This window comes from Balaenoptera musculus, chromosome 8 (assembly GCF_009873245.2).
Source record: "Balaenoptera musculus isolate JJ_BM4_2016_0621 chromosome 8, mBalMus1.pri.v3, whole genome shotgun sequence".
Taxonomy (NCBI): domain Eukaryota; kingdom Metazoa; phylum Chordata; class Mammalia; order Artiodactyla; family Balaenopteridae; genus Balaenoptera; species Balaenoptera musculus.
This window is the reverse complement of record NC_045792.1, coordinates 63,884,844-63,902,990: the sequence shown is the minus strand read 5'-3', so window position 1 is coordinate 63,902,990 and position 18,147 is coordinate 63,884,844. Positions and strand designations below refer to the sequence as shown.

Here is an 18,147-nt window from a genome sequence, read left to right as displayed (position 1 = left end):
GACACGGCAGGAGAATTTGCCTCTGATTAATCAGCGGTGCTGGTCCTACCGTTAAGGAGTTTCCAATCATTCATTCGTGCCTTCCTCTCACACGCGTCTCTCTGCATGCAATATCCCAGACACCCCTCCCTGCGGCCACCAAGAACTGCTGTGGCCCGCGTTTGCAGGGCGCGTGGAGCATGCAAGTAGGCAAGTGTCTCAGGAGACAGAGGGCAGACCACCCTGCAGGGGTCTAACACCAAGGGCAGGTGAGGTGAGCACGATGTCGAATCAACCACCATGCTGTCTCCAGACAAGCCAAACTCTGAGTCCCAGCATATGAACAGTCTCGATCACAGTGCACGTCACAAAGTTAATAATTTGGGGCACTGGAGCCAGAAGAGACTGTGACAATCAACCAGTCCCACCTCCTGTTTTCATAAAGGAAGAGTCAGGGGACCAGAGATGGGAAATCGCTTATACAAAGTTACGGCAAGGTGCCCCTAGCCCTTAGCTTCCCACCTCCCTCGTACCCTGTCACCCCGGTTGCTCCTTCCTCTAGCCTGGCATGTGCCCTCCTGGCCGCTGCTGGGGCAGGCACAGATCTGTAGCTTTGTTATGGGAAAGGGACTGATCAGCATCAGTTTCAGGTCTCTCTGGACCTGTCACCTTGGCACCAAAAGATGATTTCGCAAACTCTTGGGGAAGTAAGCACAAGGTTGGTTTAAAATGCCACAAGCTCGTGCTTATTTGCAATGCTGATTAGTTAATGAGAAAGGTGAGGGTTCACAAATCAGTAATGTTTCAAATGACACCGCCCCAAGTCCTAGGATCCCCAGGCATAGAGTTAAGCAGCAGGGAGGTGAGGCCATCAGCACTCCCCTCTCCCATGTCTCTCCCCAGCACTGCCACCCAGTGATGTCCAATGCCAGCAACCAGCTGACTACTTGCCCTCCTGTGCCACAGGGCCCAGCAGCCTCCTGGGTACTATCCCAGCACAACCAGGGCCTACAGCCACCAGCGAAGGACTCAGTGACAACCGTGACCCACCAGAGCCCCTAGAACCCCTCCTTTTCTCCAGGCACCGGTGACACCTACAGGGTGTGGGGAAATCAGCTGATCTCCAAACGGACCTTATGACTCACCCGGAGGCAGCTGTCATCCTCCTGGCTCTTGGCCAGGTCTCTTCTCACAGACCCACGGCTGATTTTTCAGGAACCACCAATTTTTCCCTGCTCTGTCTATACACCCACTGCTTGCCTATGGCCCTCTGGTCCTTATCTGCCCACATGTGTTATCACCTCTTTGGGGACAAGACTGTTTAGACCTGGAAAATGGAGGCGGCCCTTTTTCAGAAGTTTGTCTTTGCTCTGACCCTGACCCTACAAAACAGATGCACTGAGTTGTTCAGGAAACCCAGGCTGGACTCCAGGAACCTCCAGCCTAGGCTTTCCCCAGCCCACCATCCATCCATCACATGGAGCTGAGTCAAGCATCCTGTTCCAAGGAAGATACCAACTCATGTCTGTCAATCATTCCTCAGAGGCAGACTCACCTTGAGCAATGAGGTTCCCACTTTGGCATCTTTTGGATGTTCACACCTAGAGGAAGAGCCATTACTTTGGGCTCCCTCTCATGTTCTGACAGGGTCAGCCAGACCCTGTGAGACTCTGGCTTCTGTGTCACCCACACATCTGCCAGGTCACTGTTTTTATCTCTATGCCAACTATACCCCCGCAAGCCTCAGCCAATGCCGCCTGATGACCAGTCCTGCTAAGGAAAAGCAAGGTGACATCTAAGGTGAGAAACAGGTAAGAAAGTTTAAAAAAAAAAAACCCACAATTAGAAAGCTGGAAGGCTGCCTAAGCCAAAGCCCACCAGACTTGTCCAAGGAATGTCCATATTCCTCTGCCCCAATGAGGAAGCCAGAACCCACCAGCCGGTGCCCTCAAGTTCTCCTTCTTGAAGACATCCATTATGGCTCCAGCCTTGGTCTTCAGGTGAGCCCCAGACTGTCACATGTGAACATGGGCTGGGAGCTTGGACTTTGCAGGGATAAGGGACAGGTTTAACAGCAGATGGGGCAACTCCTTAGGGCCCACACACCATGGGCAAGGGCTCGGAATAACCAGAGATAACTACTAAAGCTCGTCTCTGAGAAAACTGGAAAAGCTAAACGGAGCCCGATGAGAGGGCCCTGTGTTCATCTTCTATAGCTGCACTACAAATTGCCACAAGCCTGGCGGCTTCAAGCAATCCCCACTTGCTGGCTCGCAGTTCTGTAGGTGAAACGTCGGCGTGGGCTCAGCTGGGCTCTATGTCCGGGGTATCGAAAGGCCAAAACCAGGCTGGCCACACTGGGCTCTTAGCTGGAGACCCTGGGAAAGAATCCACTTCCAAGCTCATGCAGGTGGTTGGCAGAATTCATCTCCATGTGCGCCTAGACTGAGGCCCAGGTTCCTCGCTGGCTATTGGGCAGGGGCCGCCCTCTGACTCTTGTGTGTAGCGCCCTCCATCTTCAAAGCCCAGCACAGCGCCTGGCTCTGGCGGGAAGGCTCCGTATTACCATTTATCTTCCAGAACGTCAGGGAGCAGCCAGAGGCAAAGAGGAAGCTGCAGAGAGGGTTCCTCCTGCACACGGTTCGCATCTGAATATTCGCGTAACGGTGCCTCTACTGAACAGCGAGGCTGAAAGATAAAGCTGGGGGTGCACAGCTCCAGAGGATACTGGGACATCTGACAGGCAGTCTAGGGACCAAGCTGTCCTCTGGCAGAAAAGAACCCAGTGGGCAGCAGGGAGCCATGGTCCAGCTTTTCCCTCCATTTCATTCAGAAGCCGGCGATTATACCCTGGGGAGCAGCCCCCAGTGTCATTCCGGTGTCTTCACGTGCAACCAAGGACCCCAGCCCTGACTGGAGATGGGATAGCCTCGTGGTTAAAGTGTGGGGTTCTACCTTCGAAAGACGTGGATTTTAGTCTCTGCCCTGTCACTTACTGGCTATGTGTCCTAATCAGCAAAATCGAGATAAGAATAGCCACTTGATAAGCTTCATGGGGGGCTTGAAGAATGAAAGTAAACTGCACAGGCCAGCACTTAGCCCACAGTAAGCAGTAGCTGCTGTTGCTGCCCATCTCTGCCGCAGGAAGCTGGACAAATAGTTAACATCTCCATGGGGCTTACTGTGATCCAGGCACTGCCCTAAACCTTTTGCATATGTTAAGTCCCTCATTCCTCACAACACCCCAAGAAAGTAGCTCTTTATCATGTCTACTTTTTACAGATGATGAGAAACTGGGGCACAGAAAGGTTTCCTAATGGGCCCAAGGTCACAGAGTGTACCAGGGAGGGGTAGAACACAGTGGCCCAGAGAGCCGTGGCCACCCTGAGGTAGTATCTGTGGTGGCAGTGGAGAAACAGGATGTCCTTCTTCTGCCACACATCCACTGCTCACCAACACAGGCTAAGTCCTGGGCTGGATCCTGGGGATCCCGTGGGAGCCAGATAAAGTCCTCAAGGAGCTTCCAGTCAAAAGGGGCAGACAGATGCAAACCAAGACCATCACAACCTAACAAGTAGGGAAGGAGCAAAATTTCTGGAGATGAGCTTGCAGAGGAATTTCTGAAAACCACGGAGCATCGTTTGGACTTAGAGTAAGAAGGCTTCTATTTTGCCATTAGCCTGGGCATTGATAAGAAGAGAAGACTCTCTTCTGCAGACGTCAGGCCCAGTGTCACTCTGTAATGGAAACTGGCCTCAGAAACCTATTCCTAGTAATACAAAATGCCAGGACTCCTTCTCACTGTTAAGGGTCCAAAATGCTCAATTCTTAAGACACAGAACACCCTGCAGACCATTCAGTTCATAAAGTCAGCCCTCTGTTCAGTCAGTGCAGTGTGGACCAGGGTCTCCACCATCAGGCTCTTCTTTACCCTCCAGGGATGACCTGTCCCCACCTCACTCAGCACAAGGCTGGCGCTCAGAGCTGGCCGATGGCACCAACGACCCCTTCACTTCACAGCCCCTCAGAGGAAGGAAAGCACTTATTTTCTGGATGATGAACCTCTGTTCTTGCCTTCATACAAGTACTTGACTTTTTACTACTTTCCAAAAAAAGTTAAGGAAATACTGAAATTCTGTCCTACCAAGAAAGGAAAGGACTTGCCTTTTAAAATAAGGCAGTACCTTAGGCAGGACCTGATGATGCACTAGGTTGCAGAGAAGGCTCAAGTTCTACTACGTTAGCTATTGGGGTCTGCAGTACGCCAGCCAGCCAGGCACCCAGCTACAGCCCTGCCAGACACGTTCTCAAAGCTTTTTATTCTTTAATTCTGCTCTCCCAGGTGAGATAAGCTAAAAGGGTGAGGCTTCCCAATGCACTTGGGCAAAGAGCCAAACTATTGGGTTGGATAAAAAGTTTATTCAGGTTTTTCCATAACATCTCACAGAAAAACCCCAAGAAACTTTTTAACCAACCCAATATTTATCAGGGAGCACAGACCAATCTGATCTGGGCCCTGCCTACCCCTCCAGCCGGAGGTCATGGCGCTTCCCCCTTAACCACACCTCTACCCAACATGGGCCTCCTTGAAGATCCCTGAGGGCCTTTGTCCTGGGCTGCTCCACCTGTAAGACTCTCACCCAGCTCTACCCAGAGCTAGCTCCTTTACGCCCTTGCATCAGCTACAATGTCACCTCCTAGGAAAGACCTTCCCTAAGTACCCAGTCTGAAAAAGGACTCTCCCTTCTCCATGCGCCAGCTGGCTGCTGGCTAGGTTTGGCCAGTGGCAACCAGTGGGGGAAACCGGAACATGCCAGAAGGATTAAAGCCAGGTATCCCTGCCTCTATCTCTGCCTTGGGAGGCATCTCTGCAGCTGTTGCCTCTCCCCCTAGGCTCCATTTTCCACTGACAAGGCCACCGCAGTTCCAACTTCTCTACCCCAGGCTCCCGCAACACCACCTCTCTCCACTGTCTCTCTGCCTGGGGTGGTAGCTGCTTCCTACTGTGTCTAATCTCTGGGCTGCCTCTCTCCCCACTGCTTGCCTCCTCGGTTCTCTGCCCCCTGTAACCAATGCCCTGCATGAAAATCCTATTTCCATTACTCAAGTAGTTTCTGCTTTTCTGGTTAGACACTGACTAACACAGCACTTATCATAACTTGTCATTTTTTCAATTAAGTAGTCCAGTCACTTAATTACTGTCTAGACCGACTGTAAGCTCTACAGAGCAGGAACTATATCTATCTTGTTCACTAATGCATCCCCAGTGCCCAGCACAACACCTGGCAAATAGTGAGCTGAGTTAATTAACAATGCAAAGTACATATACATTGTTAATTAACAATGCAAAGTGATGAAAAGAAGTAAAACTGATGTTTCCCAAGAAATCCTCAAATTTTCAGAAAGAAAGTGGAAATGTCATTTGGAAACGGTGTGTATTTGTTCACATGATTTGTTATTAAATCATCAGTAGAGAAAGTGGGTTTTGATCTTTTCAACCAAACAAAGGCACCAAGACACACTTCAGTGAATAAGTGGTGAGTGAAGCAGTCTTGGTTCAGAAATAAACTCAGTTCCCAGGACAGCCAAGTTCACACGAAGTGTCTCATCCAGGACACACGCCCACAGCCTGCCTGGGTCTGAACAACCCCACACACAAGTCAGGGGGACAAACCTTTTTGCCGTCTCCACAGACTTCTGCTCCGCCAGCTCCTTCTGCAGCTCCCTCTCCTTGGCCTCCTTCTGCCCGATGGGGCAGTCCTCGGGGACGGTGAAGAGGGACAGGGCATCTTTGCTGTCCTCTTCTCGGAGCACTTTAGCGAACACCTTCTCGGCCAGGAGCCGGACTTGCTCGTCCACCTCGGAGATGTTCAGCTTGGGGAACTGGCGCGGCATCTCGACTGGCAGAAAAAGAACCAGCGTGAGCCTTCAAGAATTACTGGACCACCTGAGTCACTGATGCATGGCAGGAGAAGATACCGAAAAAAGGGCCAGGTGCCCCAGTCCTTGTGGTCAGCTGTCTACTTAGGGACTCCCCAGACCAAACCCAGCAGGCCAATGTTTAAAACTAGCTCCATAAGTGATTGGATGTGAAAGTGTAGGTCCAGTTACATCTCACGAGAAAGCCAACGTTCAGAAGTGAAAGGATGAACTGTCCCACCAAGTCTACTTCTGTTTTCCTGAACCCAGGGAATCCTTAGCGTGTGGGCAGCCCCGCCCCCCCCCCCCCCGCCTTGGTTTCCACGACGGAGCAGGAAGCGGAGAGTTCAGAAGCCCCCTCCTGCAGGCTATGAGGAGGCCGTGCCAGGTACTACGACGTCCAGACTTGCTCCCCACTGCACAGAGGGGAAGACCAAAGACCAAAGGGCTTAATGATTAGCATAAGGTCCCAGGAGATCCACAGCTACATTCCTCACCACATAAAATGAGGCCTTTTGCTGAAATGAAATCATAATTCCACCATCTCCCAAACCCTCTGGAACTTCTAACAAGACAGCAAATAAAATAAAGGTTTGGGGACAGGGAGACTCTTTACCTCTCACAACCCAACTGAAAACTCACTTCCTCAAAGAAGCTCGCCCTTATCCTCCTCTGCACGCTGGTTCCTCACTGTCAGTAGCTGGTCTAAATCACCTGGTTGGCTCCTTTCTTTCCTGTCTTTCTGCCTGTCTGTCTTTCAGCACTTACATAGCCCATAGTAAGTACACTCTGCCAAGCCCTATAAATTTACTAGCTCAGTTAATTCCCATTTTACAGATGAGAGAATGAAGGCACAGAGAGCTAACTTGCCCAGGGTCACACCTCTAATAAGTGGGCAGAGACCTGAGCTGTTCTCAGTCTCCGGCTCCCCTGTCCCTTTCCTCTCTAAGCCTCTGCTGAGGGATTTGAATGCAGGCACCTGGTTCCTGCATCTGTCCTCTAAACCACTACTCTGTGCTGCTTCTCTCTGCCTATTTGGGGGTCAGGGCAAGTCTCCTCACTGTCCCTCACACTTATGGAACAGACCAATACTGCATCCTCTCCACAAGCCACCTTCACCAGGAGCAGCTCTGGAAGAGGCATTTCCTGTCCATCCAGTTTAAGGAGGGTTTAAAGCTTGGTGCTTTGTGACCATCTAGAGGGGTGGGATAGGGAGGGTGGGAGGGAGGGAGATGCAAGAGGGAAGAGATATGGGAACATATGTATATGTATAACTGATTCACTTTGTTATAAAGCAGAAACTAACACACCATTGTAAAGCAATTATACTCCAATAAAGATGTTTAAAAAAAAAAAAAAGAGAGATGTGGCTTTGTCAGCCCGACGGAGGAGGATGAAGGCGAGACAGTGCCCAGTTGCTGCCTGGCAGGGAGAGGAAGCAATTACAAGGGAGGAGGGACTCACTGAACAACCTTGGGGCAGTCATTCTCTCGGCCTCACAGTGTTTTCACCTGTGAGATAAGGGGATTAGACTACGTGATCTCCAAGGCCCTCTCAGTTCTAGGTACCAGGGAGGTTTCTGGTGCCTGGGGAGCCTTGCTGCTCTGGTCTTCTCTGCGGCACGTGGGTCTAATTCTTGACACAGACAGGAATGAAGCAAGCAGGCTGGTAACGGGCAGGCACAGTACCCCTGTGGGCCCCTAGACGGTGAAACCAATTTCCTCCTTCCCCCCCCCCCCCCCCCGACCCCGCCCCCAGGGCCAGGCCTTTCCTGGGCCTCCTTCACCCTCAGGGGCCTGAGTGGGAGGAGAGAGGCAGCCCAGCACGTAACTGCTGGTCTGTGGCAGCAGAGACCAAGACTGCAAAGGCCTATCCTGCAAAGATGAAGAGGAACAGCTGACTGTGGAGATTTCCACATCCTGATAGCAGAGAGAAGGGGAAGCTGGAAACTATCAGAGCAGAGGCCAGAGAAGAAGGTGACAGAAGAAAGAAATGGAGAGAAAGACAAACAGCTAGACCCAGGAGGAGCTATTAGGGCAGAACAAAGCTGGGCCCCCAGCCCTCAACTCCAAGGCCCTGGGCAAGTGCAGCATTCCAAAACCTCACATGCATCTCAGAAGCAGACCTCCAAAGGGCCCCAGGCAAGAGGCAGCAAATGCCATAAACCATTCAAGCACCTGACAGAGTAAACCCACTTCTAGAAATTGTTTCTAAGAAAAGAATCTGAAGGAAGGAAAAAGCACAAACATGTTTACCTGCACTCTTTATATAAATAGCTTTAAAATGTCCAAATGAGAGCATACTCACTTGAAAAAAAACATTAAGCAACCAAAATTATAACTATGAGGACAGTGCAATCACATAAAAAATACCTTGTGAGGACTTCCCTGGTGGCGCAGTGGTTAAGAATCCGCCTGCCAATGCAGGGGACATGGGTTCGAGCCCTGGTCCGGGAAGATCCCACATGCCGCGGAGCAACTAAGCCCGTGTGCCACAACTACTGAGCCTGTGCTCTAGAGCTCCCGAGACACAACTACTGAAGCCCACGCGCCTAGAGCCCATGCTCCACAACAAGAGAAGCCACCGCAATGAGAAGCCCGCACACCACAAGGAAGAGTAGCCTCTGCTCGCTGCAACTAGAGGAAGCCCGCGTGCAGCAACGAAGACCCAACGCAGCCAAAAATAAATAAATAAGTTAATTAATTAAAAAAAAAAATTACCGTGGGAGATAACAGCAAATGAAAAAATTAATACATGAAACTGTACCGGTGCTTTGATTACAATGATAGGAAAACGCATCCCCTCATGAGCGAGAGCTGCAAGAGACACACACTCAAATGACCAGATGGTAGGATCACCTGTGTGAGAGGCAATATCTGATTTTGATCATTAATGCTATTGTAATGTCATTTGCGCAAAACAAGATAGAAAGAAAATGAATAGACTTAAAAATTATAAAAAGAGAAAAATAGGAAAACTAATCAAACCTTTACATCCCAGATTTTGGCAATCAGGGTCCTCTCCCACCTAACCCACACCAGAGAGAGGCTGGTCCAAAGGGAATTCCACCACTGAGACCCATCTCTGCATTAGTTCTTGCCTCAGACGGAAGCTGCCCACCACCACCTTCCTACGCCCCCCACAAACACACACAGGCCTGACCCAGCCACACCCCACTAGGTACCCTCAGAAACGGGCACCGGGGGGGGGGTCCTTTGGGTCTGAGGGCTCTTACGCCAGATCCTGCCATGTTTTTCCATGAAGCATTTTTAGTTTGCTCAAGTCAACTAAACACACTTTACAGGATGCATCTTTCTACAAAAGATCTTCCTTTTTCTTTAGCTCAAATAGCTTTAATCAGTCTTCTCCAAATTTGGTCCCACCAGAAGTCAATACCTGTTGCTATGAAACAGGTCCTGTGGTCAATTATTAGGGGGACACTGCATTCCACAGCCTCTTCACCCCAGATTCACAGGGCACACCAAAGACTTGAGGATCACAGAGTACCATCTCCCCATAGACCCCTTTTTGTCAGAATCCATACGAATCTCCTACAGAACTACTACCAATGTCTTAAATAACGGGTGAAGACTCCATTCCGTGCCTTAGTATTGACCAAGTAACCCAGTTGGGGTGCTAGGCTAAGTCAGTGGGCCTTAGGAGCCTTCTGGACATTTGCTGTCTCTTGCACATCCTTGGCAGACAGCTCCCACCTGCCAACCCCTCCTTCCAGAGCTTGCCTCTCTTCTCAGACCCAGAGACCCCTGCCAGGCCAGGCATGCAGAAGAAAGGCCACCATACACATGCCCAGCAGAGCTTCAGCTCCAGCTGCCAGTTCAAGCCTGGCTTTCAACCACTTGTCAGCTGAAGCCAGCAGGCTTAGGAGGCTCAACTGTGAATTCCCCCGCATTGCCTGGTGATACAGCTTATGTCGTTGTTACATATAATACAGTACCCTCCAAGTGTCCCGAAGTCAGAAAGCTGTAAAATACCACCGATTTCAACAAACAGGAACGTTTTCATAGCATCATGACCCCTCCAGAAAGGCAGCACAGTGCCTCTTAAATCCCCTCCTTATACAAATGATGCTGTTCCTTGCTCTTGCCAGACTTCCACAGTTAGAACCCATGACACAGACCTGAGCCTGGCACTGGAGTCTCCATGGCTGATCCCGAGGATGCCACCCAGGTGACTCAGTTCGGCCAAGGGCTGCGTGCTGCCGGGGAGGCTGAGCTGAGTCAGTGTAAGTGCAGCTAGCTGGGTTCTGCCTGCTGCTGGGGTGGGAGGTCTCTGCTTTGCATATCTGTGAGCAGCCCTCAGCAAGAGCAGGAAAAGTCTGGGCTGGAAATTCTTCCGTGAATATGAAATGGAAGTGGAAAATTTCCAAGAGTCCTACAGGGCCCAGGTAATGCTAGTTATCATGGCTGCTGTGTCCAGAATGCAGCGTCCTGGCCCCGTTCACAGCCCTCTTCGGAGCAGGAAACTAAAGCAACTGCTGCCCAATGCAATAGTGCGTTCAGCCTTCCTGACAAACCACAGACGATAAGCCACAGCCTCCCTCGAACGTCCAGACCCCTCCTGAAAGCTGAGCACTAACTGCCAATACCATCACCTGTGCTGCTTCCGTTTTGAACCCCACCTCGGGCTTGGCCTGGTGACCATCTTACCAAGGGAAGTCGTCTATACACACAGAGCCTGCCCTGGTCCCCTCAGAGGGCCCCCCAAACCATCCTGAGGGCACCCCAGGACTGGCGGGGGGGAGCTCTGGGCCAGTTGCCAATATGAGCCTCTCTCCACCCCCTCTAAAAGAGGGAAGGGCCAGGAACTGGAAAGGACAGAGACTCAGGGGGAGGGGACCTCTCAGCGCAGGAGCAGACAAGGATGAAAAGACGGGCGTGCCCTGTCTCATTCCTTCCCTTTTTCCCTGAAAAGAGCTGCACATCACGGGTGACAGGGCGGCCTGACCAGCTCTGCCAGAGCACACGTGCCTGCCCACCCATCCACAGCCGGGGAAGCAGTGCCTCCCGCCTGACCCACCCAAGCCCTCCTGCCCCAGCCTCCCCTTCTTACTGCCGCTCTCGGCTCCCACGTGGGCCTCCAGCTCGCAGGAGCCTCCTGAGCGCCGGCTGGACGCGGCCACCCAGCCGCCACAGCTGCCGCTCTCCCTGCCTCAAGTGACCCGCGGAGCAGTCAGGGTGGGTCACAACAGCACCACGGGTCGCAAAGCTCCGCTCTTCATCTGCCGTTTAGAAGAAGGACGGTCCTCTGTGGGGAAGCTCACAGCAGACACACAGCTTCCCCGGGACTTAGACCAACAGCATGGGTCTGGGAAATAACCATGAGCAAAAGGGTTATTTCTGTGGTGCTGTCGAAATCCTGAGGAGAAGCGCCCAGAAAGGATGGGGCCAGTTGTTTACCGGGAGGCTGGCTCCAGCCCTGACCTGGGCCTGAGTCACCTCCTCACGTCCAATCATGAGGTTGTACCTTCCTGAGCCCACATAATAATTCCTGTGCGTACAGAGCAGGATTACAGGGCTGACACACGATCCCCAGGCCGCTGCTGGGATTTAGCTACCCAGAGATTATGACCCCCCTGTCCTCACAGCTGTTTCATAAACAGTGCAACCGGCAGGCTACAAGCAACCTAGAGGGAGAGTAACGTGTATTCATTAAATAATTAAATGACCTTAAAACGGAAAAAAAAAAAAAAAAAATCAGAGCCCTTAGTACTATCCTGCCAGAGGGAGAAGAGGCAAATGATTCCTTCTGCTAGTGTGTTTGGGGGGCGGGGTGGGGGGCAGGTAGGATGGGGCTGCCATGGGAGCATCCTAGCCCATGCATCTGAGAACCGACTTGGACCCAGCACATCCAAGGAATCTTATTCTGCACCTTTAACCAGACTGTGGATACCCTTGGTCTAAACGAGCATTTTCCAAAGTGTAGTCTGTACAACATAAAAATGTCAGAAGGCTTGGACAGTACTGCATACTACAGTCCTTTATGGGGATTCACACACAATTCCTACTAGCAGGTCCTAAACATCTGAGAAGTCCTCCAGTCAAGAAAGCTGCTTAACTTTGTTTAACCCAACATACTTATTTGACCCTCCCACCATTGCCACCATAGGGAAAAATACCCATTAATATCCTGGGCATAGGCTTTGGAAAATGCCTTCCACTTCGAGCCTTCATTTTCCAGCCTAGAGAAAGCTGCCTTCCTGGGCCCCAGTGACCAGTGTGAGATCTACTCCATCATGTCCAGACAGAGATGGGCAGCAGACCCACTAAGATGACACAGGTTGGGACAATGGCCAAGGGTCCCGCTGTAGGGATACAAGACCCTCCAGAACAGTTTAGGAGGAAACTGTGGCTCTGTTTTGGGAGGGCAGCCTTTGCTCAGGACCTAACAATTCCACCTTGAGCCTAACCTGTCTCTGCTCCTCGTGGCCCAGAAGTCCCCCTGGATGGAGGAGCACTGGTCCCAAACGCAAAGCCTTTTCCCTTCTGAAGGAACGTTAAGACAATCTATGATACTACTGAATGGAAGAAAATATTGCTAATGATATAACTGATAAGGGGTTACTATCCAAAATATCAATATAAACAGCTCATAAACTCAACATCAAAAACACAAACAACCTGATTAAAAAATGGGCAGAAGACCTGAATAGACATTTTTACAAAGAAGACATACAGATGGCCAACAGGCACATGAAAAGATGCTCAATATCATTAATCAGAGAAATGCAAATTAAAATCACAATGAGATATCACCTCCCACCTGTCAGAACGGCTGTCATCAAAAAGACCACCACAGGGCTTCCCTGGTGGCGCAGTGGTTGAGAATCTGCCTGCCAATGCAGGGGACACGGGTTCGAGCCCTGGTCTGGGAAGATCCCACATGCCGCGGACCAACTAGGCCCGTGAGCCACAATTGCTGAGCCTGCGCGTCTGGAGCCTGTGCTCCGCAACAAGAGAGGCCGCGATAGTGAGAGGCCCGCGCACCGCGATGAAGAGTGGCCCCCGCTTGCCGCAACTGGAGAGAGCCCTGGCACAGAAACGAAGACCCAACACAGCCATAAATAAATAAATAAATAAATAAATAAAAATTAAAAAAAAAAAAAAAAAAGACCACCACAAATAACAAATGCTGGCGAGGATGTGGAGAAAAGGGAACCCTCGTACACTGTTGGTGGGAATGTAAATTTGTGCAGCCACTGTGGAAAATGGTATGGCAGTTTCTCAAAAAGCTAAACACAGAACTACCATATGACCCAGCAATTCCACTCCTGGGTATATATCTGAAAAAATGAAAACACTAATTCGAAAAGATAGATGCACCCCAACGTTCACAGCAGCATTATTTACAATTGCCAAGATATGGAAGCAACCCAAGTGTCCATCAACAGACAAATGGATAGAGAAGATGTGGCACATATATACAATGGAATACTACTCAGCCATAAGAAAAAATGAAATTTTGCCATTTGCAACAACATGGATGGACTTGGAGGGTATTATGCTAAATGAAATAAGTCAGACAGAAAAAGACAAATACTGTATAATATTATTTATATGTGGAATCTAAAAAATACAAATGAATATAACAAAAAGGAAACAGACTCACAGATATATAGGACAAACTAGTGGATACCAGTAGGGGGAGGGAAGTGGGAGGGGCAAGATAGGGGTAGGGGATTTAGAGGTACAAACTATTATGTATAAAATAAATAAGCTACAAGGATATATGGTACAACACAGGGAATACAGCCAATAACTTATAATAACTATAAATGGAGTATAACCTTTAAAAATTATGAATCACTATATTGCATACCTGTAACTTATATAATATTGTACATCAACTATATCTCAATTTTTAAAAATAGACTTTAAAAAAAAAGACAATCTATGATAACCAGACACAGGCCTGCACCTCCCGCCCAGGAGACCAGACTGCATTCACTTTTTTTTTTTCGTTGCCATGAGATAAAGACGTACAATATTTATTAGGTTCAAGGACATAAAGTTATTGTGCCAAATCAGACTGCATTCACTGTTATCACTTAAGTGTCCCTTACAAAACCCCAACAAACTGGAAAGGCTGGAATCAAATTATGACTCATCCAAAAAGATACGACTCTCCCCTCCCCAAAAGGATGCTGTGGGGTTGCCTATAGGGGCCCATTTTCCTTCTCATTTCTGAGGTGTGCATGACTCAAAGAGGGGTTGGGCAAAGGGGCTTTGCCCACTATATATCACCTCCATGACAGACCTTGCCTACCTCATTCACTATTGTATCCCCATGCCTGGAATATAGCAGGTGTCAAGAAATACTTGTTGAATGAATGAACGCATAACATAATGAATGAGTCAATGAGCTAAGTGGTGAATCTATCTATGCCAGTGTCAAGAGTCAGTTCGGTGCGTGGTTAAGAATATGGATTCAAGCCAGACTACCCAGGTTGGACTCCTGCCCCACCACTAAGTTGCATGACCTTGGGCAAGTTACTAATTTCTCTGGCTCAGTTTTATTCCCTCTAAAATGGGGATAATAACAGTGCCAACCTCATAGGTTGCCATGACAATTAAATTAGTTAGCATGTGTAAAGTGCATAGAATAGTACCTGGCACATAATATGTGCTTTATGAGTATTATCTCTTGACTCATTATCATCCTGATACCAGGTGCGAGAAAGTCCAGCTTGGAAAATGAACATGACCTTTCATGTAGACACCGAATCCTTTCACTCAACGTTATTTACTGAACACTATCATGTGACAAGTGCTCTCTCAACTCCTATTTGGGTGCAAGGAGAAGGCAACCATGTTCAAATGTGAAACCAGATCAGGAAAAAGAGCCTTCTCCTCTATGAGTGATACTTCTTGCTGACTTTGCATGGCCAGCACCCCAGCCTTGAGCCCATCCTCTTGGGCCCTAGCCCCTCCTAGATCAGAGTCCAAAGCCATGATCTCCTGTCCTAGATATGCAGCAGCACACAGAAGAAATAAAGGATTAATAGTTGGGGGGAAGAACCAGGGAGGCCAATGAGTAGCTTTCAGGGAGAGAAGATCTTCTCCCTGCTTAACCCTAAGGCTACATTTTATCTGCCCATGATATTTTCAAAACCAGGGATTAATTTCAAAGCCATTTGAAGAGTGATTCACCTAGTGAGAGGACAAGGAAAACAGGCCTCATCTCTCCAAGAGCTTCCTGACCTTGCCGAGAGCCGCTCACTCCTTACTGAGGATCTCCAAAGAGCCAAGATTGGGCTGAGGGTGGGGCTCAGAGGTCCCAGAGTCTCCCAGCAAACCACCCATGTAAGTCCCATGATTCTTAGTCAGCGCAGCCCGGAACCGGCATCTTCAGAGTAAGCCGGCCCCTCAGAGTTGCCACCAGAGTTGCAGCCAGGTCAGGCTAACTACTCCAAACCTGCTGTTAACACTCCAGAAGGTGAGTGCTGACAGGGGCTCTGTGTGCCTGGCCCTATGGCTTGACTACCACTCAACACTGATGCTTCACAGCCAGGGGAGGAATTTCTCCCATGAGGGTTCCAGCTGCAGCCAACTCCCCCCTAAAGATGGCCAAATGTTGGTCACCACATCCAGGGGGATAGCCAACAAGGGCTCAGGACCATGCTGGAATTCCTACTAGTGCTTCCAGCTTTCTTGACTCAGCTCCTTTGCTAATTTGTCATCACCAAGCTTCCAGCCACATACAAGGACCTAACAGTTAGTGTAAGTGACACTCTAGTTAGCAAGCCTCTCCTACTCCAGGGCCTCTCAGAACTCACCCCAGAGGCCTCTGCCAGCCAAGTCAAGCAGTTCCACTGGCAAAGCAGCTACCAGGAAGTTCAAGGGCACAAAGCAAGACTGCCAGATGCAGTACACCTACCTCCCTTGCCAGGAAAGAGCCAAAGAGGTAAGGATGAAGGCCTCCAATGACCCCATCACTCTGCCATCCTGTCCATCCCCCTGCCTCCAGGTGGAAGTCCTCAGCCCTTGGTATCTGGCCAGTCCTCAAGCACTAGAAAGTGGTCCGGGCGCTTAAGTGGCGGCAAGTCCCGGGTCCCGTAATTTCTCTAAACCTTTCGAATCCAGTGTCGGTCGCCAGGGAGCCGAGATGTGGCGGGCTCACCTGAGGCCTCTGGAGTCCAGGCCACCGCAGGGACTGGGACAGGAGCACAGGCCAGGGCCCAGGCAGGGGACGAGCCCGGGATCGGAGCCGCCGCCTTAGCGGGCAGGGAAGCCCAGGGCCGAGATTCCGACCCCGGGGCGCTCGACTCCCACTGTGGGCCGCCGGGGGCCGCGAGCCGTGGGCCCAAGATCAACAGCGCAGCATCGCGCGCACTCACCGGCTTCAGGGGACAGGGCCATGCAGTGGGTCGAAGGGGGCGGCCCGCAGTCTGGAGCGCAGGTGGCGGCGCGGGGCAGGGCGCTCAGCAAGCGCCGCAGAAGGGCTGCCCCGCCCTGCCGCCGGCCCGCGGAGCCCGGGCCAGGCCTCACCCCACGGCGGGCGCTGGGCGGGAGCCGGCGGTGCGCCCCGCGCCAGGGGCGGGGGCCGGCGGTCCCAGGGCGCGGTGCTGCGGCGCGCCAGCCCGGAGCTCCCGGGCCGCCGGGCGGGAGGAAAAGGGCCGCTTCCGCAGGGGAGAATCCCGGGGGTCTCGCACCGCCCCAGCCGGTGACCTACCTGGGCGCGGAGCAGAGGAGGGGCGAGGAGCCAGCGGCAGAGGGGCGCGGGCCGAGCCGCCGCCGCGGAGGTCTGCCCTGTCCGCCGCCCACCCACCCGGCCGGGCCGCCGCTACCTGAAGCGCAGGGCCGCACGGCCAACAGGAAAGGAAACTTGAGAGCGCCCGGGGCGCGGCTGCCGCCGCCCTGTCCCTCGGCCGGAAGCGCGCCCGCCGCAGCCGGGGGTCAGGTCCAGCCCGGCTCCTCGGACCTCGCCTCCGCGGTCAACCCCGGGCCCCAAAGCGCTCCTCACGATGTTCGGATCTTCCCAAACCTCCCCCCATGCCGGGACTTGTCCCAAGGAGAGATTCTGGGGTCAGCGCCCCCAAACAGGTGACTTACTCCCTGGAGCTGAACTGACACTCTCTCTTCTCCAACCTCTGTGCTCTGGCTTACACAGCCGCCCCTCCAAGTCCGGACTGACCTCTTAGTTGCCGAAGCCAGTGGGTGCTTTGTAGCCTCCGCTAGTCGCTTCTCCCCAGCCTTTGAACCTGCTGAGCACACCTTCCTTCCTGCAACCCTTGGAGTACAGTTTCCAGAGTCGGCGCCTGCAACCACCACCCCTTTCTCTCTCCAGATTTTCTACACACCTTAATGACTGCAGCTTCTCAGCCTCCAGGGCCTGGCTTTTCATTGTGGTGGTGTTCTCTGGGGTTCCACCGCTGGGCTGCCTGCCCCTTCTGGGGATCTCACCCACTCCCATGTTAAAACCTCCTGCCTGCTAATGACTCTGGAATCTCCTCGCCAGCCCAGAATGCTCCAGAGCTGCAGATGGCGTATCCAACCAACTGGACACATCTCCACTAGAGGTTCCTAGGCCCGAGGAAATGTGTCCAAACTCAAACTCCTAATTTCCTTCCAGGAACGTGCCAGAACCTGCTCCTGTTGCTGTGTTTCTGTAACCAAGCAGGACCCTATAAGGCCTTCTAGGGCCAGCCTCCTCCCACCCTCCCTGTCCTCCACCTGCCTCTTGTTTGTAGAAAAACTTGAGCATCCTAGGCCTTTCCTGAGTTCCAAATTTAATCAGAGAAGTGAGAAAATGCAGAAGCAAAGGAAAACAGTCAAGTAAGACAAAAATAATAATAGTTTAGCTATAAAACAAAGTCAAGGACCTTTAGTTCCTCTTCGAGGGCTATAGATAATATTCTGAGCCAAATGCTTGAGCTGTTTTGCAGATACTGAAACCTCCATCAGGTGCAAGGCATTAACTGCATGCTGGTCAACAAGCACATAGGCCCCAGACAATTGGAACCAGAAGGTTGATGATGTTGACTCCCAATTATCTCACCACCCATCAGAAGAATGTCCAGGAACTGATCACCCACCTGTTACCCTCTCCCTGTCTTTAAAAACCCTTCCCTGAAATCCATCGAGGAGTTCCGGGTCTTTCGAGATTTAGCCACCAGTACTCCTTGCTTGGCCTTGCAACAAATGCTGCACTTTCCTTCACCACAACCTGGTGTCAGTAGTTTGTCAAGTGGACCCAAATTTCATTAGGTAACATTTCCAGCCTTCTGGGTGA

General features: G+C 51.2%; 1 protein-coding gene across 8 annotated transcripts in view; it reads right to left on the bottom strand.

Annotated features, from left to right (window-relative positions):
- AMPD3 (adenosine monophosphate deaminase 3) overlaps positions 1 to 17,629 on the bottom strand; it is a 43,593-nt gene extending 25,964 nt beyond the window's left edge. The window contains exons 1-2 of one of the 8 annotated variants that reach the window (XR_005020880.1): positions 10,037 to 10,282; positions 5,654 to 5,879 (exon numbers count right to left, since the gene is read on the bottom strand). Coding sequence is in view for 6 of the 8 variants with exons in the window: in XM_036860130.1 (XP_036716025.1) it covers positions 5,654 to 5,879; positions 10,037 to 10,061 (251 nt within the window). In the remaining 2 variants the exon portion in view is untranslated. The other 7 variants (XR_005020881.1, XM_036860134.1, XM_036860133.1 and 4 more) reach the window with 7 other exon arrangements.
- Between the last annotated feature and the right edge of the window lie 518 nt (positions 17,630 to 18,147).